This window comes from Somniosus microcephalus, chromosome 4, assembly GCF_052327205.1.
Source record: "Somniosus microcephalus isolate GS21.2 chromosome 4, FLI_Smic_1.0, whole genome shotgun sequence".
Classification (NCBI taxonomy): domain Eukaryota; kingdom Metazoa; phylum Chordata; class Chondrichthyes; order Squaliformes; family Somniosidae; genus Somniosus; species Somniosus microcephalus.
Window position 1 is genome coordinate 216,792,097 of NC_140990.1, and position 26,078 is coordinate 216,818,174.

The 26,078-nt window shown below is 42.9% G+C and overlaps 1 protein-coding gene across 8 annotated transcripts in view; it reads left to right on the forward strand.

Annotated features, from left to right (window-relative positions):
• The window catches only part of LOC147120218 (E3 ubiquitin-protein ligase HECW2-like), a 424,776-nt gene that overhangs the window by 229,581 nt on the left and 169,117 nt on the right, over nucleotides 1-26,078 (forward strand). For 7 of the 8 annotated variants that reach the window (XR_015078143.1, XR_015078142.1, XM_085985833.1 and 4 more), the window contains 6 exons: nucleotides 4,566-4,735; nucleotides 4,851-4,993; nucleotides 17,060-17,160; nucleotides 20,604-22,067; nucleotides 22,413-22,508; nucleotides 24,405-24,555. Coding sequence is in view for 6 of the 8 variants with exons in the window: in XM_085985833.1 (XP_085841959.1) it covers nucleotides 4,566-4,735; nucleotides 4,851-4,993; nucleotides 17,060-17,160; nucleotides 20,604-22,067; nucleotides 22,413-22,508; nucleotides 24,405-24,555 (2,125 nt within the window). In the remaining 2 variants the exon portion in view is untranslated. The remainder of the gene's footprint in view (nucleotides 1-4,565; nucleotides 4,736-4,850; nucleotides 4,994-17,059; nucleotides 17,161-20,603; nucleotides 22,068-22,412; nucleotides 22,509-24,404; nucleotides 24,556-26,078) is intronic. The other variant, XM_085985832.1, reaches the window with a different exon arrangement.

Below are 26,078 nucleotides of genomic sequence, written 5' to 3' on the forward strand. Positions count from 1 at the left end.
AAGTGCACAAACATCATACACTGCATCTTGCAAGCACTGTTAGAATGCTGACTTCTGAAAATGCCTTCAAACATGTAGCTCCTATACGTTGGCCTGGAAGAGCGGTAAGTTAGCACTGTCAATGGCTTAGATCAAGGAAGAGTCTCATAGCGCCTATATCACCGAAGTTTTCAAGTACTAGCGCAGCTGTACACAGCTTTAAAGATGCAGTTAGTGTCCATGAAGAGAAAGTGATGAATGCGCTGCTCCAATGCAAATAAGGTCTCTGTCACTTACTTGATGCATGTGTGGATAGCTGACTGACTGATTTGGCATAGGTCACTGTTACGTCCGTGTATAATGAGACACAGACTGCGGAGAACGGTACAATAGGTGTTTACTCAACGTGGCTCAGACTACAACTGATCTGTACAGATTACTACTCAGCGTTATATACAGGTGTGGTCACTGCCGGTACTACAGTATACATGAGCTGTAAAAAGTAGTTCCCCCCTTAAAGGTACATACATTACAATTCCTCCCCTTTTAGATTAACAGTACCATAACACTCATTTAACAATTAAATATCAAACTAATTACAATTAACACTTTTAACATGCAACATTAGCTGAAAATAGTCTATTTATATATTCAGTCTTTGGGGAGGCTTCCTGATCCTTTCTGGATAGCGCCTTTCCCGAGTGTCTTGCTCTTGGTGCGGAGGTGATTCTGGCCCCCTGTCGTCGGTTGGTTCATCAGCTTCCGATGCTACTGTTTCTGGGGTAGATGCTACCTGTACGTCGGGTTCATCACCAGGTACGTATGGGCGAGGCATGGGGTTGACTTGTTCCTGTGACTCTAGGATCTGGTCAGCATGGCGTCTCACGATGCTCTCCCCAACGTCCACTGTGTACATTAGTGGGCCCTGCCGTGTGCATATCGTTCCTGGCTGCCATTTTTCTGTTCAGTAGTCGCGGGCCAAGACTGGTTGCCCTACATTGAAGCTCCTTGTTGGCTTCTCATGGATGTGCTGGAATTGCTTACTCTCAACATCTCTTCGTACGTTTGGCCTGAGCAAATCCAGGCGAGATCTTAACCTTCGGTTAAAGAACATCATGGCTGGGGCCTGGTTGGTGACTGCATGTGTTGCATTTCGGTAGGCGAACAGGAAATTGTCCACCTTGTGCTGCAGCGGAATGTTGTCATTGTACATAGCCTTTATTGCCTTCTTAAAGGTTTGTACGAACCTCTCAGCCAATCCATTTGTGGCTGGATGATACGGGGCGGATGTGTAATGCCTTACCCCATTCTTTTTCAAGAACCTCCGGAACTCTTCGGACACAAACTGTGGTCCGTTGTCGGAGCGAATCTGTTCTGGCAAGCCATTCCTGGCAAAAATGGTCCGTAGGACTGCAATAGTTTTCTCCGTGGTGGTGGAGGACATTTTGATGACCTCAGGCCATTTTGATGACCTCAGGCCATTTCGAGTGCGCATCCACGGCTAGTAAAAACATTGAGTCCATGAATGGACCAGCAAAATCAATATGCACCCGTTGCCATGGAGATGAGGGCCACTCCCATGGGTGTAGAGGGGCCTGTGGTGGTGCATTTTGGACTTTCTGCCATCCTGAGCAGCTCTTGGTCAGGTCCTCGATTTGTTTATCGATTCCCGGCCACCACACATAAACCCTGGCTAGGCCTTTCATTTTTACCCCTCCCAGATGACCCTCGTGAAGCTCATTGAGCACTCTATCCCTTAACTTGGGTGGAATTACCACTCGGGATCCACACATCAAGGTCCCCCGGCACACTGACAGCTGTTCTCTCCTTGTCGAGAATGCTGGCAACAGTGAGTCGCCATGTGCTGGCCATCCCTTCACCGTCAAATCATATACCCGAGACAGTGTCGGGTCATTTCGGGTATCCTTTTCGATACAAGCGTTAGTTACCGGTAGGTATTCAACCATAGTTGAATGGAATATTTCGACAGGATCCACTGCTGGTGCTTCCTCCGCAGTAGGCAGTGGCAGGCGTGATAGCCCATCAGCATTTCCATGCTGTTTCATGCCCTTATATTCAATCTCATAGTGGTGCGCCCCTAGAAAAAATGACCATCTTTGTAGTCGTTGCGCAGTCATCACCGGAACGCCCTTCTTCGGATTAAAAATGGAGACAAGAGGCTGGTGATCAGTCAGCAAGGTGAATTTCTGCCCGTGCAGATAGTGATTGAACTTTTTCACTCCCCACACTAGGCTGAGGGCCTCCCTGTCAATCTGGGCGTAGTTACGCTCGGCTGAGGTTAGTGATCGTGACGCAAAGGCTATTGGCCTCTCTGAGCCGTCCGAGAATTTGTGCGACAGCACCGCTCCAATGCCGTAGGGTGACGCATCACATGCCAACCGAATTGGTAATGCTGGGTTGTAATGGGCCAATACCTCTTTCGATGTGATTAGTGTTTTGCTCTTCTGGAAAGCTCGTCTACATTCGTCACTCCACTTCCATGGCACCCCAGTTGCAGTAGGGTGTTCAGTGGGCGTAGTATTGTAGACAAATTTGGCAAGAACTTATGGTAGTAGTTTACCAGCCCGAGGAACGACCTCAGTTGTGACACATTTTCCGGTGCTGGAGCCTTGACTACTGCCTCAATCTTCTCTGGGGACTTATGTAACCCCTCTTTATCGATAACGTGGCCACAATACGAGATCTGTTTTCTAAAAAACTCGCTTTTGGGGCGGTTAGCTCGGAGCTCATATTCCTGCAATCTAGTGAGCACCTGCTCCAGGTTGGCAAGGTAATCACTGTCATTTTCGCCCGTGACCAGGATGTCGTCCAAATAACACTGGGTCCCTGGGATCCCTTGCAGGACTTGTTCCATTGCCCTCTGCCAAATAGCCGGAGCTGATGCTACCCCGAATACCAGCCAGTTGTATTGGTAGAGACCTTTATGGGTGTCGATTGTGAGGTATTTTTTTGATGCTTCTTCTACCTCCATTTGCAGATACGCCTGGGCCAGATCAATCTTAGTGAAGCATTTCCCTCCAGATAGCGAGGCGAAAATATCTTCAATCCGCGGAAGTGGATATTGTACGGTGTGAAGGACCGGGTTCACTGTTACCTTAAAGTCCCCACAGATGTGCACCTTCTTTGGTTCCCCAGGCGTGCTGCTCAACGACTTTTTCATCACAGGGACAATGGGTGTAACCCACTCGCTCCAGTCTACCTTGGACAGTGCACCTGAACGTTCCAGACTCTCCAGCTCTGCTTTGACGGCTGGGCGGATCGCATAAGGTACCGGTCTGGCCTTAAAAAATTTTGGGCTTGCGTTTTCTTCAATTTTAATCGTTGCTGTCATGCCTTTTAGTGTTCCGAGTCCTTGCTGGAACACTTCTTTCGCGTCAGTTAGGATCTTTGACAGTCGTCCAGGTGTGACGTCGTCATCCTTTTTGTCAGCCACAGTCAGTGCCTGTATGGAATGCCAATCCAGTTGTATTTTCCGGATCCATTCACGTCCCAGTAATGGTGGTCCTTCATCTTGCAATACATACAGGTCTAGTTTTGGTGTTTCCTTACCGTTATATATAACGGTCACCCTTATTTTTCCTTTGGGGTAGACTTTTTGCCCCGTGTACGTCTTCAAAATAATTTTTGTGTCTCTCAAGGGTATGTGTGAGAAAAGCCGCTCATAGTCCCGTCGGTTTATGACTGTTAGGGCTGATCCTGTGTCCAATTCCATCTTTACCTGGACTCCTGCTAACTTGAGAGTGACCCAAATGCCAAAGAATTGACTTTCTGAACACGGCGCTGTAAAAATAGCTGACGTGTCCCTACGGGGAGTAAGCATTCCATTGTACTAGTACATATGGCAAATAAAATTGAATTGAATTGAATATAGTAAAGGCCAGGCTATATCCAGTTATTTACCAGTTTCATATGGAAAAGCAACACTGAGAGAATGGGTTTCACTGACATTGCGAGATTCTGTTTAGGACCAATTTCTATGCATTTTGCATGATATTTGCACGTATAATGAGGCTTGTGCTTCAGAGCTGTGTGACCTCAAGAAAACAACTTTTTAACATTTTTAATCACTAATTTTGGGGCACCTTGAATCGTGCGCATGCCTCCATACCCGGTTTTGTGATTTGCGCTCCTGACCAACGAGGCTTCATAGTGAGAGCATGGCCTCGCAAAGTGGACTGAGTAGGAAACTAGAAGAAATCATGGTAACAATGCTGGAATAATATGTACATCTTTCTAGTGTCCAGAAGGCATCATCTGAGAGAAAATGGAAAATACAGAGCCGTGGCAATGGAGTGTTTGTTTATTTAAATGAGCCGAAGATAACTCAATGGATCCTGCACATACAAACACAGTAACATATTTGTCCAGAGAAACAATTGGAATTTGAACAAAATTATTTAGAACATTACACATGGTACAGGTTTGTAAATGACATAAAGTAGATTGTCTGATAAAACATTGCCACGACTGCACCACATTACTCTCTCCCAGGGGACTGGTACCTACTACAGGGTCTAACATTGTTACTGTGATATGTAACTGACTGACAGTTTTCTTCCAAACAGATATCAGAGCTGTGGGGCTCAAGAAGGGAATGTTTTTCAATCCGGATCCATATTTAAAGATGTCCATTCAGCCTGGGAAAAAGAGCACTTTCCCTACTTTTGCTCATCATGGACAAGAGAAGAGGTCGACAATCGTGGCAAACACAATAAACCCTATTTGGCAAGGAGAGGTAAAACATGCTGTTATCATTGACACAGAGCAGATACTTCCTGAAGGAAATAGGCAGTGACAAAACCGGGAATGTTAGATGGGATTAACGTGATACATATTTTACTGTTTTACAGAAATACTCTTTTGTGGCCCTTCTCACAGATGTACTTGAAATTGATGTTAAAGACAAGTTTGCCAAGAGTCGTCCTATTATAAAGCGCTTCCTGGGTAAACTAACCATACCAGTACAGCGTCTGTTGGAGAGACATGCTATAGGGTAATATGTTGTTGAACTTCACAAAGAGCTTCACTGTCAGTTCTAATTTTTCTCATTATCTCTTTCTCAATAGTATGTTTGAAAAATGCTTCATGTTATGCCTGATAGAGCAGCACTGACATCACCTGTCATTTGTTAGTTGTAAATGCTAAATCTGATGATTTTATGTGGGTGTGTTGTTGTGCTTCCTTGTCAGTCATCTAGGAAATGAGCAGGAAACATTAGGAAGTTTTAAATCTCTCAATCATTTTGTTCATTTACCTTTTATTTTGATGACAATCTGTGTATTTTTGTTCTTTATAGGTTTCTTTTCTGTTGGCCTTGTTCCCTTCTCCTTCATTCTTGTTTTGCCTCGGTGTCTGAAGACTTGGTTCCCTAGACTCGGGATAATTGAGACAAACGGGTGTCCTTGATCTGAAGAGACTGAGGGTTTGGGCACTCCATTACAGGAAGGCTATAAAAGTAATGGAAAATATGCAGTGTAAATTCACTAGGTTGTTACCTGGGAAAAGGGGTTAGTTATGAAGAGAGACTTGAGAAGTTAAGTCTTTTTTCACTGGAGTTTCATTGTCACTTTTATTGATACCAACTTTTCATTTCCAGGTCTTTTAGATCTGAATTCAAATTCTCAAACTGCTCTGGTGGGATTTAAACTCGCATTCTCCGGATTATTAGTTCAGACATCAAGTTTACTAGTTTAGTAACATAACCACTACACTACCATACCCCATCCCTCTAATGAGTGAGACCACCTGTCTCCCCTCCTTTCCCCCCTCCCAACCCTTGTTACTTTGCCTAGCAGAGTTTCAGAAGCTTTGTACACAAAGTGCTCTCCGTAAAAAGGTACAGCCTAATTGTGGGTATTTTTTCGAATTGTCAGCCTGATTCAGAAGGACTATAATTTATATGCTAAAACTAGAATAAAAAGTTGTTGAAATGGACAGTTTATAACCTATTTCACTGAAGAACGGGTTGGTGCATTTCAACAAAGCAGCTGGGTATATATACATTTGTGAGAAATCACAATTTAACAGCATTAGCTGTTTCATTGGAACAATTGCACATCCCAGTGGCGATTTGTTGTGCTACATTTTTTTGTAGACTTTGAATGCTGCAAGACATGAGGGTATATTTACTGAGCCTGTGCTCCCAGTAGGGAGCAGCACTTGTCAGAAGCACGGGTCGGAGATGAGCCTACAACATACTACTGCCGATTCTGATCATTTGTAGCTCGTCACTGCTCTTCGCCACTTCACTTTGTTAATTCAATTTGGAATTCACTTCCACTAGTTAAAGTTAAGGCAAGCACAGAATGTACACTAAGGCCGATTCCACTCTACCTGATTGCTTTCAAATCCTATGGCTGACAGCAGAAGTTCCTGCTTACCACAAGATCACTAAGATTTGTACAGAGGAGGAAGGCCATTTGACCCCTCTTCGCTCATCCATTCAGAAAAACCAGACAGCCCCGCTTACCACAACATCCAACTGTTTGTTAAATGATGATTCCAGGGTTTTTGCCACCATTACCATACCTGGAACCACATTTCATATGTTGGTCATTTTTTTGTTTGAAGAACTTTCTGAAACTTGCCTTTTACTTGTTTGAATCTGTGTTCCCTTGCCCCACTGTCACAATTTAATTTGAAGTAGTGTTCTGGATCTATCTTTCTCTATACTGTTTACTATCTCTTTTTGAAGACTGAAAAGCTGAAGTACTTCCTCGTATACCAGTTCTTTGGCATTAGGAAACTGCCTCCTTGTCTACTCACAACCACTTTCAAGACTTGAATGTCTCAATGAACGGAACTAGACACCGTACTCAAGGTGTTGTCTGGCTAGTGCACTATATATTTTGAGCATGACTTCCTCCAACTTGTGCTGTACTGTTTGGACTATATATATACTGCTTAGCTTACAATTTGCTTTGTTGATTGCTGCTCCACAATGAATGAATTTATGAAATGTCAAACCTACTAAAACTCATACACCTCTTTGAACTCCATTCTTAGCTATTTCAGCATTATTCACAGAGTACTTCTGTCACCTCATTTTTTTCTTGTGTGCAGTACTTTAAATCAAATCAAAATCAAATCAACTTTTATTGTCATTGTTAGTGCACAAGTGCAGTACAACGAAATGTAGGCTTGCGGCTCCCGAGAGTGTACATTTAGATTAAGACATTTAAACATTCAACATACATTTGGCTTGTAATACATTAACATAAGCATAACCATAATAAAGTGCATTGGCAGATGTGCAGGCTTTAGAGTTTATTTGTGGAGTTCAGTAGGATGACAGCCCTGGGAAAGAAGCTTTTCCTAAATCTGGTCGTACGGGTGCGAATGCATCTGTAGCGACTCCCAGATGGCAGGAGGGCGAACAGACTGTGGCTGGGGTGGGTAGGGTCTTTGATGATGGACCGTGACCTCCGTAAACAGCGTTTCTGGTATATGTGCTCTATGGTCGGTAGCCGGGTGCTGGTAATGTGTTGGGCAGTTTTGACTACCCGCTGCAGGGCTTTCCGGTCATAGTAGCTACAGCTGCCATACCATACTGTGATACAGTTTGTCAGGATGCTCTCTATAGTGCAGCGGTAAAAGTTAGAGAGGATCAGGGGTGACAGGTTACATCCCTTCAGCATCCTTAGGAAATATAGGCGCTGCTGGGCCTTCTTCACCAGAGAGGAGGTATTGAGGGACCAGGAGAGGTCTTCCGTGATGTGGACTCCGAGGAACCTAAATCAGTCCACCCTTTCCACCACAGCCCCATTGATGTGGATGGGGGTGTGACTTCCGCCTTTAGACTTCCTGAAGTCCACAATGATTTCTTTGGTTTTCTTGATGTTCAGGGCCAGGTTGTTATCGGCGCACCACTTCACGAGATGCTGGACCTCCTCCCTGTAGGCTGACTCATCGTTGTTGGTGATCTGGCCTACTACCGTGGTATCATCCGCAAACTTGATGATGGTGTTGGAACCATGAACAGCCACACAGTCGTGGGTGAAGAGGGAGTAGAGGAGGGGGCTCAGCACACATCCTTGTGGGGCCCCCGTGTTCAGGGTCGGGTGTGGGGGCGGGGGGGGGAGGTGTGGTTACCTAATTTGACAGACTGGGGTCTGTTTGTTAGGAAGTCCAGGGTCCAGTTGCAGAGGGAAGTGTTCAGGCCAAGAGTTTGGAGTTTGGTGGCCAGCTTGTTGGGGACGATAGTGTTGAATGCTGAGCTGTAGTCTATGAACAGCATTCTGATGTAGGTCTCCTTACCACCTAAGTGATTCAGTGCCGAGTGTAGAGCAGTTGTGATTGCATCCTCCGTTGATCTGTTTGTACGATAGACTTGTTTGTATGAAATTTAATTTGCCTGCCCACTAAAATAATTTGTTTAGCTTATTATGACAATCCTGAGCTGCCTCTTGAGATTCAACTGCCCCTCCCAGTTGGGCATTGTCCTACAAGCTTTTAGAAACAATAATCAGGGACAAAATTAACAGTCACTTGGACAAGTGTGGATTAATTTGTTAAAGGCAAATCGTGTTTCACTAATTTGATCGAGTTTTTTGATGAGAGCAGTGCGGTTGACGTAGTGTATATGAATTTCCAAAAGGCGTTCGACAAATTGCCACATACAGTAATAGGCTTGCCTGCAAAGTTGAAGCCCATGGATACGAAATTGGCTAAGTGACAGGAAACAGAGTCGTGGTGAACGGTTGTTTTTCGAACTGGAGGAAGGTATACAGTGGTGTTCCCCAGGGGTTGGTTCGAGGACCACTGCTTTTCTTGATATATATTAATGACTTAAACTTGGGTGTACAGGGCACAATTTCAAAATTTGCAGATGACACAAAACTTGGAAGTATAGTGAACAGTGAGGATAGTGATGGACTTCAAGAAGACATAGACAGGCTGGTGGAATGGGCGGACACGTGGCAGATGAAATTTAACAGAGAAGTGTGAAGCGATACATTTTGGTAGAAAGAATGAGGGGCGGACATATAAACTAAAGGGTACAATCCTAAAGGGGGTGCATGAACAGAGAGATCTTGGGGTGTATGTGCACAAATTGTTGAAGGTGGCAGGGCAGGCTGAGAAAGCAGTTAAAAAAGCTTACGGGATCCTGGGCTTCATGAATAGAGGTATAGAGTACAAAAGCAAGGAAGTTATGAACCTGTAGAAAACACTGGTTCGGCATCAACTGGAGTATTGTGTCCAATTCTGGGCACCGCACTTTAGGAAGGATGTGAAGGCCTTGGAGAGATTTACAAGAAAAGATTTACGAGAATGCATCCAGGGATGAGGGACTTCAGTTATGTGGATAGACTGGAGAAGCTGGGGTTGTTCTCCTTAGAGCAGAGAAGATTAAGAGGAGATTTGATAGAGGTGTTCAAAATCATGAGGGGTCTGGACAGAGTTGATGGAGAAAAACTGTTCCCATTGGCAGAATTGTCGAGAACCAGAGGACACAGATTTAAGGTGATTGGCAAAAGAACCAAAGGCGACATGAGGTAAAACTTTTTTACACAGCGAGTGGTTATGATCTGCAATGCACTGCCTGAGAGGATGGTGGAGGCAGACTCGATCATGGCTTTCAAAAGGGAGTTGGATAAGTATCTGAAGGAAAAACATTTGCGGGGCTGCGGGGAAAGGGCGCGGGAGTGGGACTAGCTGAGGTGCTCTTGCAGAGAGTCGGCACAGGCTCGACGAATGGCCGCCTTCCATTCTATGATTCTATTCGATGAAATTTGACCAATTTGCATTGAGCTTTTGACTCTAAATTGTTAATGTAAATTAGAAACAGTAGGGGACCCAAAACCAATCTTCTTTGCAGCCGAGAGCGAGAGTCCCGAAGGCTGTGTTGCCTGTTCGGTGCCAGGGTTAAGGACATCTCCTCTGGACTGGAGAGAAACTTGGAGTGGGAGGGGGAGGATCCAGTTGTCGTGGTCCATGTTGGTACCAACGACATAGATAGGACAAGGAAGGAGGTTCTGCTGAGGGAGTTTGAGCAGCTAGGGGCCAAATTAAAAAGCAGAACCACAAGGGTAATAATCTCTGGATTATTACCTGAGCCACGAGCAAATTTGGCTAGGACAAATAAAATTAGAGAGTTAAATGCGTGGGAGAAATGGGTTTTGCTTCCTGGGACACTGGCACCAGTACTGGGGCAGGAGGGAGCTGTTCCGTTGGGACGGGCTTCACTTGGCCAGTGCTGGGACTAGAGTCCTGGCGGATCATAGAACTAGGGCTGTAGAGAGGGCTTTAAACTAACTAGTGGGGGGGAGGTTCCTAGAGAGCAAATAATAAAAATGACAACAGAGAAGGTCATAGACTTAGGTAGCAGTGGGGAAATTAAAAACCAGAGCGTGTCAGGAAGGGGCAGAAGGTATGGAGTAAAAGGTAAAGTAATAAAAAGGGCAAAAGCAGGAACTAAGTGTCACAAAACATATTTGAAAGTTCTCTACCTGAATGCACGTAGCATTCGTAACAAAATAGATGAGTTAATGGCACAAATAACTACATATGGGTATGATCTTGTGGCCATTACAGAAACATGGCTGCAGGGTGACAATGCCTGGGAATTAAACATACCAGGTTATTTAACGATCAGGAAGGACAGGCAGGAAGGAAGGGGAGGTGGGGTGGCTATGTTAATAAAGGAAGGAATCACTGTAATACAGAGAAATGATATTGGGTCAAAAGATCAGGATAATGAAACAGTTTGGGTGGAGATAAGGAATAATAAGGGGAAAAAAACACGAGTGGGCGTAGTCTATAGGCCTCCGAACAGTTGCAACTCTGTTGGACGGAGTATCAATCAGGAAATAGTTGAGGCTTGTAATAAGGGAACATCTATAATTATGGGGGATTTTAACTATCATATTAATTGGACAAATCAAATTGGGCAGGGCTGCCTTGAGGATGAGTTCATTGAGTGTATTAGGGATGGGTTTCTTGAGCAGTATGTAACTGAACCGACCAGGGGTCAAGCAACCTTAGATCTGGTCCTGTGTAACGAGACAGGATTAATTAAAAATGTCCTAGTAAAGGATCCCCTTGGAATGAGTGACCATAACATGGTTGAATTCCATATTCAATTAGAGGGTGAGAAGGTTGGATCTCAAACAAGCGTGCTAAGCCTGAATAAAGGAGACTATGAAGGTATGAGAGCGGAATTGAGTCGAGTGGATTGGGAAAATAGATTAAAGGGTAAGACGATACATGATCAGTGGTGTACATTTAAGGAGTTATTTTACAACTTCCAAAAAATATATATTCCACTGAGAAGAAAAGGGTGTAAAAGAAAAGACAGCCATCCATGGCTAAGTAAAGAAATTAAGGATAGTATTTGACTAAAAACAAGGGCATATAAGGTAGCCAAATCTAGTGGGAGGATAGAGGATTGGGAAAACTTTAAAAGACAGCAAAAAATAACAAAAAGATTGATTAAGAAAGGGAAGATAGATTATGAAAGTAAATTAGCAAAAAATATAAAAACAGATAGTAAGAGTTTTTATAGTTATATAAAAAGAAAAAGGGTGGGTAAAGTAAATGTTGGTCCCTTAGAGGATGAGACCGGGAAATTAATGGTGGGAAATATGGAGATGGCAAAAACACTGAATAAATATTTTATATCAGTCTTTACAGTAGAAGACACTAAGAATATCCCAACACTGGACAAACAAGGGGCTATAGAGGGGGAGTGCTAAACACGATCAAAATCACTAAGGAAGTGGTACTCGGTAAAATAATGGGACTCAAGGCGGATAAATCACCTGGACCTGATGGCTTACATCCTAGGGTCTTGAGGGAAGTGGCAGTAGGGATTGTGGATGCATTGGTAATAATTTTCCAAAACTCCCTGGACTGCGCAAAGGTCCCGGCAGACCGGAAAACTGCTAAAGTAACACCCTTATTTAAAAAAGGCAGTAGACAGAAGGCTGGAAACTATAGACCGGTTAGCCTAACATCTGTGGTAGGTAAAATTTTGGAGTCCATTATTAAGGAGACAGTAACAGGACATTTGGATAATCATAATTTAATAGGACAAAGTCAGCATGGTTTTATGAAGGGGAAGTCATGTTTGACAAATTTACTGGAGTTCTTTGAGGAAGTAACATACAGGGTGGATAAAGGTGAACCAGTGGACGTAGTGTATTTAGACTTCCAAAAGGCATTTGACAAGGTGCCACACAAAAGATTATTGCTTAAGATAAAAAATCACGGGATTGAGGGTAATATTCTGGCATGGATAGAGGATTGGCTATCTAACAGAAGGCAGAGAGTTGGGATAAATGGTTCATTCTCAGACTGGCAATCAGTAACTAGTGGTGTTCCGCAGGGGTCAGTGCTGGGTCCCCAACTCTTTACAATCTATATTAATGATTTGGAGGAGGGGACCGAGTGTAACATATCAAAGTTTGCAGATGATACAAAGATGGGACGGAAAGTAGTGAGTGAGGAGGACATAAAAAACCTGCAAGGGGACATCGACAGGCTAAGTAAGTGGGCAGAGATTTGGCAGATGGAATACAATACTGGAAAGTGTGAGGTTATGCACTTTGGCAGGAAAAATCGTAGAGCAAGTTATTATCTTAGTGGCAAGAAACTGGAAAGTACTGAAGTACAAAGGGATCTGGGGGTCCTGGTGCACGAAACTCAAAAGGTTAGTATGCAGGTGCAGCAAGTGATTAAGAAGGCCAATGGAATGTTGGCTTTCATTGCTAGGGGGATAGAATATAAAAATAGGGAGGTATTGCTTCAGTTGTACAAGGTATTGGTGAGACCGCACCTGGAATACTGCGTACAGTTTTGGTGTCCATACTTAAGAAAGGACATACTTGCTCTCGAGTCAGTACAAAGAAGGTTCACTTGGTTAATCCCGGGGATGAGGGGATGGACATATGAGAAGAGGTTGAGTAGATTGGGACTCTACTCATTGGAGTTCAGAAGAATGAGAGGCGATCTTATTGAAACACACAAGATTGTGAAGGGGTTGGATCGGGTGGATGCGGGGAAGATGTTCCCGATGATGGGTGAAACTAGAACTAGGGGGCATAGTCTTAGAATAAGGGGCTGCTCTTTCAAAACTGAGATGAGGAGGAACTACTTCACTCAGAGGGTGGTAGGTCCATGGAATATGCTGCCCCAAAAAGCTGTAGAAGCTACATCATTACATAAATTTAAAACAGAAATAGACAGTTTCCTAGAAGTAAAGGGAATTGAGGGTTACGGGGAGCGGGCAGGAATTTGGACATGAGTCTAGGTTCGGATCGGTCATGGCCCTGTGGGTAGCGGAGCGGGCCCAGGGGCCGTGTAGCCTGATCCTGCTCCTATTTCGTGTGTCTAATTCTGTTAGATTCAGGAGATGGTTCTGTGATAGTAGATTGGCGGTTAGGATCAGATCAGCCATGATCTTATTGAATGGCAGAGCAGGCTCGAGGGGCCGATTAGCCCATTCCTGCTCCTATTTCTTATGTTCTTATGTTCTTATATCATTCCACCCAACACAACCCCTCCCCATCTCGACATAACTCTTCTAACAAGTATCTGGTGTTTCCTGCCCTTCAGTTAATTTCTTATCCATTCCCAGGTTTTATCCTGATTCCCTGCTGCTTTAAGCTTACATAGTAGCCATTCACATGGAATTTTATCAAATGCATGTTGGAAGTTAAGTTATGCCATATCATGATCCACTTAGGAACATAGGAACAGGAGTAGGTCATTCAGCCCATCGAGCCTGTTCTGCCATTCAGTTAGATCATGGCTGATCTGTGATCTAACTCCTGCCAATGGCCCATATCAACAACAACAACTACTTGTATTTATATTGCTTATTACCTTTGGTTAACAAAAAGCTATCAATCTCCAATTTAAAATTAACAATTGATCTAGCATCAATTGCTGCTTGCGGAAACTTCTAACACCCTTTATGTGTAGAAGTGTTTCCTAATTTCACTCCTGAAAGGTCTGCCTTTAATTTTTAGACTATGCCCCCAGTTCTAGAATCCCCAACCAGCGGAAATAGTTTCTATCTACCCTATCTGTTCCTCTTAATATCCTGAAAACTTCGATCAGAGATTGATCACTTGAGATGCCACCTCCTCAAAAGTCAAGGAGGGTTGTCAGGAAGGATCTTCCCCTACTGTTTACTAGGTTATTATTGCACAGATAATCCTCAAGCTTGTTGTTGTTCAATTACATTATTTTATTCTGTATTGATGTAAGGCTAATGGTTCTGTAGTTGCCTGGGTTTGTTTTGTCATCCTTTTGGAAAATGGATACCATATCAGCCTGTTTCCAATCTAAGGGTACCTCCCCAGTATTTATTGACTCCATCAATGCCTCATAAATCTCATCCCTTATCATTTGACACTTGAGGATAAATCTCATCCATTGCCTTGAGATTTATTTGTTTTGAGCCTTTTGGATTTCCAAGATTGTGCACAGCTTCCCTGAGGCATTGGCTCATGAAACTGTTATGTGTTACACTTACCAACTCGGACTGAAAATCACTTTGGTATTCCCAACTTCAAATTGATGGATTGAACTTCCCCATTAAAGTAATCTTATTCTTCCATACCCTTCTGATCTCTTAATCGTGCAAATGGCCATCCTTCTTGATCTGACCTGTAGCACACTCCTGGTATTCGCTTTACCTTTTTCATTTGGAAGCATTGCACATTGTGCAATTTTTAATCTCTTACAAGATCAACTTCTTTAACTTCCCAGGTGTACATCACGTATAAGGCTACCCACCACGTATAAGGCTACCCACCACCTCTCCTCCTGTCCACTGTCCTTTCTGAACAATCCGTACTGCTCTGTGTTATATTCATTACTATTCTCAGGTGTCCGTCATATTTTTATATTCCTCGTACTTTGTAGTTTTCTACTACCAGATTGCCGGCACTATAATTTTTCTCAGTGAATTTAGCTTCTTTATTGATAACCGAAATTATACATAAAACATTAATTTGCATCCTTCCCTGCATTTTGCCTTGAATTCTAAGGCCTTTATATAGTTTCTTCCTATGTTGTTTACCCCTTCATGGGCTATCACCACTTGTTTTTTTCCCTTCTAATCGTTCCTTAATGTGCACTACTCTAGATCCAGATAGATGACTCACTATCTTATTGGTATTTTCCTTGCAGCACATATGCCTATCCATCTTTCTGAGTGAAGAGTCCTTTATAACTACAAGCTTACTGTGCCTTTCAGTCTGTGCCTTTGTCCTAGCTATTAACTCTGGTTTTCTAATTACTTCTTCTGTGACCTGGTTTTGTTTTTGCATTATGGGGCAGGGCCAGGCAGCTGTTCATCTGGTAATCTCTTGGCTTTCTTGAGTTTTCCTTCTGCATTTTTCTATCTTGCTCCATTCAGTATCTGTATTTTCTGGTTTCCCTTGGCACAGGTCACCTTTTCTTGGTGACTCTGTACCTGGTTGTCATGGTCCTCCCCTGTGGTCACTGATGATTTGCTCTTGTGGCTGACTGCTGATGCAGTCACGTCACTTTATACAAGTAGAGCTACTTATTTATGTGTGTACTAAAAAATGCATCTTACCTCCAACTCTCATGCACAGGTGAGAATCCAGAACTGAAGCAGAACTTGGCCATTTATTTAATTATTTAATTTGGCTTGTAAATTCGTCTTATACAATGAATGGCACATCATTTGCATGTAATTGAATATCTTATTCACCAAACAGCAAATGAGTTGTTGAAAATGAAGGGCAAGTATATTGTATCTAGGCCTACCTATTTAGTTTGCTCTCCAATTTATTATTTGTAGGAAATTCTAATGTGACCCAGTGATTTGCAGCTTTAATAGCTGTTCTGTTTCATTGTGGTTTTATTTTCAAAGCATTGCGATGAGATGGTACACAGCAGATACTCCTTTCCTGCTGTTTGAATTGCTGCCATTTTATGCTACTATTTTAATTCCTACTCCATGACTTCCTGTCATGTTATGAAGACCATAAGCTCTCCTGTCAGTCACGGTAACCTTAGTCGTTAATTTCCTGTTCCCAAAATAGCAGTAGGGAAGAGACAAGTGAAAGTAAACAAAGTCAGTGTGCTTTGTACCTCCTCCAGTACAAGAGGTACTGCAATTGCTGTAGTTTAAGTGAAGTAAAGAACTGACAGACAGGCTAAGCTGATGTGCAGTTTGCCAATTTGTGTATATGTATCGAGGACCTTGCAGATCACATTTTTATTTTCATGGACAAGCATTGTTAAACACACACACACCTGACTTCAGTAATATTGAACACTGAGCAGTGTGATCTTTTTAGTATTTACAGGAGCACTCCCTGAAGACCAGTTTCAAAATGGTAATAGGAAATATTTTATACGAATGATTACAAGTTTGCCGTATAATCACTGATTTCCCAGACAATATATAAAACTAACTTCTATTTCATTCCTGTCGAAGTGTAATAGGAAGAAAGAACAATATATGTTGAGGTACAATGGAAGTAGCAGTTTTAAATCTTGAGGCACGGAGGTTGGGGAGAATTCACTATAGGACTTCCCTACAAGCTCTGCATTTTATACTTTAGCAGAAATGAAATGAAAGTTGGTTTACACCATGGCTCTGAAAACATAGAAAGGGTATTCTCTCCTTGTGTTCTCTCCCAGATAAAATGTATTCTTTATTCCCATTTTTTCATGTTTTCATGTTTTTTTAAAAATTGTTCCTTCAGAAAATAATGCTTTGGTAATATCAATAAATGGGCAACAATAAAATGTTTCTAGTCGTGGTTTTATTTCGTGTGTACAGTAGCTAAAGTCAAGCTGGCAAAGGAAGTACAATTTCTGGAGTCAATTCTAGCAGTGAGATACCTGCATTGTGTGTGTAGCTTCAGTGATCAGTGATGCAATCCCTTAAAGAAAATTAACTCCGGTTAGCATTTTGTCCATTTGGAAGCGTCAGAATAAGGAAACAAGCAAGCTAGCAGTTACCATGCATGAAGTAAATAATGGTTATCAATTACTGGAAATTAGATCTGTAATGTTTCCATAGTATATTATCGTTTAAAAGTGAGTCACATTGCACTATTCCTTATTGCAGTGACCAGATTGTAAACTACAACCTGTGCAGAAGACTTCCGACTGATCATGTCAGTGGTCAGCTGCAGTTCAGAGTGGAGCTCACATCATCTATTCATGAAGGTAAAGGGACCGTGCATCATATCGGAATAGTCATTCACAGTTATCTTAGGTTCCTAACTTCCCTCTGGTCCTGATCGGCCTGCTGAATTTCCTGTTAATGTCACGTTGCTATTGCTGTACCTACAGCTTAGACTAACCTAACACCTCATTGATTGTAGGATTCTATGGCCCGGAATTTGTGGTCAGCGACGGCGATTGCCGCTGACCTCTGAAGAAAGCTGACTACAAACATCTTTCAATCTCTGTAGCAAAAACCTGAGCTTTCTTGATGCTAAATTGATTGTAGTGCTGTCAAAAGGGGATTCTTAGCGTAGAGCAGCAGTGATGTCATCAAGCTATCTAAGCAGCCAATCACATTGAAGAATTCTTACAGACAGCAAACCAGGAAATAAAAAGCACTGATTATCAATTCACTTTCTAAAAACTTTACAGGGAGCGAAATAAAGATTGGGATATACACATAGGGTTAAGGTAGAAGCTGAAATATCATAAACAAACTTAAAAAAATATATATATTTATTATTTTAAAAATCTAGTAATTTTCTATCATAATGGAGAAATTTGACATTCCACATATGAAATTCATTTTTCAGTGCCAGAGTGGTTGTTTAGCAGTCAATATGCCATTAAAACCCCAGTTACACCTATTCCAACAAGGCTTACATTTTTATGGGGTGTTTAACAGCTCTATTAGTTCAGAAAAGCTTAAGTTTTCATCAGTTCAACTGATTTCACTCATTGCTGGCTGTGGGGAGTTCTACAGCACAGCCTGTGGCGGAGCAGGGAATGACTGACCGTAACTTCAGGATTTCTACGTTTAGCTGCGCATGCGCCAAATTCTGAAGTTACAGTCAGTTTCACGGGGGGGGGGGGGAATTATGGCGAACAGTGACAGTTCGCTATCATTACCACTGCAAAATACGGGCCTATATGTTGTACCTTGAGCTCTTTGCCAAATGCTGCACCATTCTTTTGTATTTGTTGTGTTCCCTGGAAATGTTTGTACAAATATTGAAAGTTAATGCATCAAGTCACTCTCAGATCATGGGTTATAAACTTTGAAAACACTTTTGGCAATCGACTTCCTACTGCTTGTATCACCTTAATATTCAGGTGAAGATTTGTAGATGTCAATTGTTACACATCATCAAAGTTTTCCAGCCAACAGTTGCCTAATTTGATTTGTCACTTTACCTTTCATTCATATCTTATGTAAGGAAAAAAATATGATATAATTTTCCATGTACTTTTTTGACACAATACAAAGTTTCCTCCGTGTAAAAGTGCAATTTTCACCTGGGTAATGAGATTATTTCTGAATACAAAATGAGGCATGTCATTTGTAGAAAATTCCGGTATATCTCTTTTTGCTTATACAAAAGATGAAGAGGCAAAAGGTCAAGAGTCAGTTGGGTCGACATTTGCTGGATAATTTTAATTAGATTAATAATTCACAGCTTAAGATCTGGAAGGTTAAAGGAATTAAAAAAGTAGGTGGTCATATGATCGGCTTCTTTTGTCTTGGCATTTGGTAGCCATCTTTGTTAAGGTCAAATCAATAATACAAAGAGTACGTCACACACTCTCATTGGTTGCTGTCTGCTTCTACTATGTGTTGGAGGGGCAGTGGAGGAATTAGTAACCTCTTGCACACTTTCTGGATCAGGATCTGTCTATAAATTTGGGTCAACTGGACCTCGACTGTCAGGTGGGTCAAATCTGTCACTGTTGACCGAGCCCCCTTACAGTATTCTTTGAATTGACACTAGAATTTTTAGAAAGTGATATTCAGCTTGATGCTGTGAATGGTCATTTAATTGATCTCCTAATTTACACCTCATAATCTAGTATTCTCAGTCACGTAGCATGAGGCACAGTTACCATCACAGTACCTGGATCCAAATGCTACGGCGGACAGGCTGGAACAAACATGGTGCTTTCACCCATCGAATAAACTAGGACAGATTCCTTCAGACTTGGTTGCCATCTGAGGATAATAGTGCCAGGAATGGGAGTTATCATCAACTGGAGATCAGAGATAATTTCTTCAGTGCAAGAGTGGCTGGGTTCCAAGCTGAATTTAAATGACCTCTGACAAAAGGAGGGACATTAATACAGTCAAGATAGGTATCTCGTCTGTTGCAGTGTAACGTCAGAACGCAAGGGGAACATTTTAAATTATCATAATAATGCCATCCATAGAATTTCTACAAAGAAATATTAAAATATAGAGTCTCTCACAAAATGAAACCAAACAGATCTGAGATCCATCGCCGCTACAATGGTTTGTTCTGTTTTTACGTTTTGTACGAAAGAAATAAAAAAAATTAAGTAAATATACCTGTTACTGAAAGGAAAAATAACAACTTCAATTTATATAGCACCTGTCAATGTAGAAAAAGGTTCCAAAATGCTACACAGGTGTAAATAAAAGCAAAAGGATGAATGGCAAGTCAAAGTAGGACCTTTTAGGAGGGGTGACCAAAAGCTTTGTCTAAGAGGTAGCTTTTAAAGAGGGTCTTAAAGGAGGAGAGGAAAGTGGAGAGCTGGAAGGTTTTAGGGAGGGAATTCCAGAGTATGGGGCTTGGGTAGCTGAAGGCACGGCTGTCAATGGTGGGTTGAAAGGAATGGGTGATGCATATGAAGTCAGAGTCAGGGGAATGAAGAGGTTGGGGTTGTAGGGCTGGACATGGTTACAGCGCTAGCAAGGGGTGAGGTCATCAAGAGATTTTAAACATGATATAAATGTTATATTTGAGGTGTTGGGGGACTGGGAGCAAGGTAGCTCAGCAAGGATAGGGCTAATGGGTGAGCAGGATATCTATGGGGCAGCAGATTTTTGGATGAGCTGATGTTTACAAGGCATAGAGGATGGGACGCCGGCCAGGCCACGAGAACATTGGAATAGGCGAACCTGGAGGTGACACATACATGGATCAGAGTTTCAGTGATGGGCTGAGGTATGGCCGGCGGTGGGTGATCAGCTCAGGGTTGCTGAGGTTGCGGACAGTTCTGTTTCAACATGAGATGGTGCTATAGCAGGGAAATGGACTCAATAGCAAGGGAGGTGGATAGGTAGAGCTGAGTGTCACCAGCGATCATGTGGTGGCAGACTCCACATGATGAGGAAGAGGAACAGTCCCAGAGTCTTTGGCGACTCAAGAAGTAATGGTGCGAGGGCTGTGCCTAAAATATATTTTTGGGAAAATAGTAAGCATTAAGTTTCTTGTCTCTGTTGACTTGTGTCGATAGTTCTAGTTGGAAGCTCTATAGGCAAGATTTGCTGTGTTCAGTCTTTTTTTAGTTAACTGAGAGACCTTGTTGTACATCCATAATAAACATAGCTGATTAGTAGACCTAGAATGGGGAATGACTACTTTGACAGTAAATTACATGATTTTTTTTTTAAACTGTAAATTAAACTTGTATTTTGTGTTTACTAGATGCTTCTCCTGAGACTTTGGGCGCTTATCTTGGAGCAAATGCTGTAAATGGAGATTTGGGCAGTCCATCTGATGATGAAGATATGCCAGATCCATTAGTATCAGCAGTACATGCTGGTCAGATGCAAGATTTTGTGAATGGACCTATACAGAAAGAAAGTGGGGCTGTGCACATTTCAAGTGCAACCAGCGAAATTGGAGGTATGGTCAACGAGTTTGCAGTACTCGGTGAACCTTCAGTAACAAGGCCATCCCCAACAAGACATGCAACCTATCGCCAAGAATCACTGAATGATTATCTTGATACAGTTGATGGTAGTGAAAGCACAAAGTCAAGTTTGGCTGAAGTTCACCTGCATCAGGTTGGAGCATCTCCCAAACTGAGAAGCAGTTTCCCTACAGACACTAGATTGAACGCTATGCTTCATATAGACTCTGATGAAGAGGACCATGATGTTCATCAAGAATTGGCTTGTGGATTCCAGTTAGCAGGAGAAAGTGAGGAAAATGGCATACAATTTGACTGTGCTTCTGGCAGCATTGGTAATGAGTATTTGGACAGTCAGCAAAACAGCAATGGAGATCAACATGGTTTTAGACAATCTTCTGACTCTCAGATAAATCTGACAGAAACTGAAGAGGCATCAACCTCAGATGTAACACGTGCACAGTTATCAGACTCTCAGTATAAGAATTTTCATCAACTGCTGTACAGCCTTTCTTCAACGGCACAGGTTGGAGGTGAAGAAGAAGAGGACAATCATGAGTTACAGAGTAACGATAACATCGTAACCAGTACCTGCCAAGAAGATGAACAAATTCCGGAGACTTCCAGGACTCCAGTTGATCAAACTGCTGATGCTGGAAGCAGTGCAGAGAGATTGCTGACACAAACAGAATCGGTAGATCAAACATCGGAACCATCTCAACTGTCTTCAGAAAATGAGCAAAGTGATGCAACCCGCACAGAGAGTGTTAGTGAGGCCAGCACGAGGCCAGAGGGAGAAAGTGATGCGGAAGGAGCTGATAGCTCCTGCAATGGAAGTGGCAACACAACAAGGGTATCTTCATCTGTAGAAAGCACCACACGATTTTCCTCTTTTGAAAGTGCCAGGTTCTCGGAAACCCCTGCATTTTCTTCACAGGATGAGGAAGATGGTGCCTGTCCAGCTGACATTCTTGCAGAAAACCAAGATTCTGAAGGTATTGCAGATATTCCTGTGTGTGAAGAAACTGAAAATAACAATGAGGCACAGCAGCAGGAGCCAGCGTCTCTTGAGATGGATGCATTACCCTCTGTATCTGAGACACAAGAAATTTGGCAGAGGAGGAGGAGTTTGCAGGCAGCAGCAGCAGCAGCAGCAGCAACAGATGATCTATCACAGGAAGAAGAAGCCAGACCTGCCGAAGCAACTCCAGAGGAGACAAGTGAAGCAACAGCAGAGGCCGAAGGTGATAATCCAGGTAAATTTAAAGAAAACTTTAATGTAGAACAGTTGCGTGTAAGGTTCAAATAATTTGAAGCTAGTTAGTCAAATAGCCAAGTAGAATAATTTAAATAGCATGTTGGAGAGACCAATTTGTTTTATGAAGGACTACACTAGACAAAAATATCATTCTCCCTGAACCTTTAACCTGAATGCATATAGAAGATATGATGAAGTACCTGTGTGACACTTTGCATCAGAAGTGATTCAGTGGAGTGGCAGCTTAATGTGTATTAAAATACTGATTAATTTCATAAGAGCCATTTTCTGTACTACAGCACATTGTGAAACATTTTTATGATTTTAAAACATTATTGGCCAGATTCTCCATCAAGCACCCACCAGCCTTTGAGATCCTTACCCTCAGTGCGGCAGGACGTTACCCGTTATCAGCGTATTGATGAACCACTACCACCAAGTGAGTCTATCAAATTTGCTCAGAATGGATACTTTCAGAAGTCATTCCCATCGGGGTTCTTCCGATTGCCGAGATAACTTAGGAAGATTGGTGGAAAACCTGTAGAAATTGCTTTTACAGGATTTCTGCCAAAGTTGCAGCGGATGATCTGGGAACCCCTGTGGAAATTCTATCCCACCATGTTTAATACAGTATTGACGAGCCATGTCCCCTTTGTGTAAAAATGTCTTTCCATTCCTAGCTGGGGCAGCTGTGGAGGTACTACAGTTGGGCTTAACCTCTTCAGACTAAGAGTGGAAAATTGGACAGCTTTACCATTTCTGATTGTTATTCAGCAGGCACTGGTGTGTGTGCATTGATGAGGGCAGGTCTGGGTTTTGCTGTGATGGCCCCTAACAGTTGAATAGACCACTGATGGGCAATGTCTGTCAATACGTTAAGAAAGCGCCATGAGACATTTCACTACGTTAAAGGTGCTATATAGGTGCAAGTTTTTGTTGTTGTTGAACACTTGGATGAAGTACAAGGAGATCACTGCAATCTCCAGAACCATATCCCAGCATAAAATTCCACCTTCAGAAAAGAACGAGTAATAGAAAATTGAAGGGATAACGTCTTTGGAATAATACCCCTTGTTAAATTGCCTGATTGCTTTTCGATATGATCGTGGGGTCACAGAAGAGGAATTGATTTTGTTCTTAAAAATACTGCACATGTAGAATGCCATTTTTTCTAGCTTGGTCAATTTGCTCCTGATTTCTAACTTCGCAAAGGCGCTAATCTTCCTGCTTTCAAGAGGTTAACATTTTCTACAGCAGCATTGGGGGGAGGGGACAAAATCTCTCAATTGAATTCATGATGAATGTTAATATTTTCAAAGTTTTGCTAAGTTATTTCTTAGTTTTCTTCCCTTTCATCTTTTGAAGTCTCCTTTTGTCAGACACCTTCCTCACATGTGGTTAAACAGGCCAAGGACAGTTGTTTGTGACTGGCCCTCCAGTTTTCCTCTTGTTCTAGTTGGGAAGTACCTGAACAACTGCCTTAATGCAGTCTCTCAAATGATTAGGCCATTTTCAACTTGGTCCAAGAATAATCCCTTCAGTCCTGGCTCATGATCCTCTTCAAATAGCCACAAACAAAAGCTGAAGCGTAATATGAAGAGACACATATGGGCACCAAAATCCTGGTTGAATGTACCATTGCAATGTTGAAACAAAGGTTCAATTACTTGGGCAGATGAGTGGGTGGTCAGAGAGGGATTGCAGTATTTCCCAACCAAGATTTCAAAAATCATCCTGTTTTGCACAACTTTGTTACCATGGAAGGAGATGGAACTTTTTTAGTGTCATTCACAATCCTTGCTTGGGGGGGCGGAGGAGGGGTCCAGTCATGTGACATCAGAGAATACATTTTGGGGTGAAAATAAATCACAGGAGTTGATGCATTTGCCTTAAGGTATTAAATGTGATATAAATCATAGTTCTGAGTTTATCATAGCCCTCCCTAATGACTGCTATAAATGTTTCAGCATTTTGTAGGGAACTTACTGGGTTCTGCAACTTTCTAAATACTTTATGAAATATTTTAGAAATGTACAGTATTCATACCTCTAAAGATGGCCTAGCTATAAAGTACAAATATTTTAAACTAGTATAGAAGCTGCAGTATTAATTTTGCTGTTAAAATGTTATCTTCTGTACTTTTGTCATCACAGTATTTATCTTTGTTCAGGATATGCATTCAGGTGTTCAGATTTGGCTGGCACAAGTTGAAATTTTGAAGTTATTTTTGGAAACAAGTGTTCAGTCCTAGTCTTCGCTGAAGTCATAAGTTTGAAGTCTCAGATTGTCTGTCATAACTCTGCCTCTTGATTTACTTGTTTTTTTAACACAATAGATTGGGAAGCTCGGATTGATAGCCACGGCCGGATCTTTTATGTGGACCATGTGAACAGGACAACCACTTGGCAAAGACCCACAACTCCAGCCTGTCAGCAAATTGTTCAGCGTTCCAATTCAATCCAACAGATGGAGCAGCTTAATAGAAGGTAAATGAAAGACAATCTGAACCTAATTTTAGCCTAACTGTTGCTTGTTCGTTGGTCAGTACAGTCTTTTCAGATAACTAGATTGCCACTGTGGGATGGAGTTGAGGACACTCGCGTCTAAGACGGAGTCGCGGTTAAGGAGATCCTTGAAATGCTCCTTCCAGCGGGCACTGACTGCCTCTCTGTCTTTGATGAGTACCTCTCTGTTCTTGGCCCGCAGTGGGGTAGGGCCATAGGTGCTGGGGCCATAGATGGTCTTGACTGCGCTAAAGAATCCATGCACGTCGTGGTTGTCGGCTAGCTGCTGGATCTCCTGCGCTTTCTCCACCCACCATCTTCTTTAGGTCGCGAGTTTTTTGTTGGACCTCGGCCTTCAGGCTTCTGTCGAGCTGCTTTCTTGCTCTCGAGTCCTGTGCTGTTTCCAGATCAGGAATGCTTTGCGCTTGCAGCGTATTAGCTCCTGGATCTCCTGGTCATTCTCGTCGAACCAGTCTTGGTGTTTCCTGGTCGAGTGTCCTCCTCAAATTCGGCTGCCCTCAAAAGTTTGTCACCATCCTCCGCCTGCTTCACGACGACATGCAAGCCGTGATCCTGACCAACGGTTCCACCACAGACCCAATTCACATATGAACCGGGGTCAAGCAAGGCTGTGTCATCGCACCAACGCTCTTCTCGATCTTCCTTGCTGCAATGCTCCATCTCACCCTCAGCAAGCTCCCCACTGGAGTGGAGCTAATTTACAGAACAAACGGGAAACTGTTCAACCTCCGTCGCCTCCAGTCCAAATCCAAGGTCGTCCCATCCTCTGTCATTGAATTACAGTATGCAGACGACGCTAGCGTCTGCGCTCACTCAGCGGTCGAACTCCAAACCATCGTCAACACCTTCACCGAAGCGTACGAGAGCATGGGCCTTACACTAAACATCGGTAAGACAAAAATCCTCTACCAACCTGCCCCCGCACACAGTACTGCCCCCCGATTATCAAAATGCACGACAAGGCCTTGGACAACGTGGACCACTTTCCATACCTCGGGAGCTTACTGTCAACAAGGGCAGATGTCGACGACGAAGTCAGACACCGCCTTCAGTGTGCCAGTGCAGCCTTCGGTCGCCTGAGGAAGAGAGTGTTTGAAGACCAGGACCTCAAACCCGGCACTAAGCTCATGGTCTACAGAGCAGCAGTGATACCCGCCCTGCTATATGCCTCAGAGACATCGACCATGTAAAGCAGGCACCTCAAAGCACTGGAGAGGTACCACCAACGCTGCCTCCGCAAGATCTTGCAAATCCATTGGCAGGATAGGCGCACTAACGTCCGTGTTCTTGCTCGGGCCAACATCCCCAGCATCGAAGCTTTGACCACGCTCAATCAGCTCCGATGGACGGGTCACATTGTCCGCATGCCCGATATGAGACTCCCAAAACAAGCGCTCTACTCGGAGCTCCGGCACGGCAAGAGAGTCTCAGGTGGGCAGAGGAAACGCTTCAAGGACACCCTCAAAGCCTCCTTGAAAAAGTGT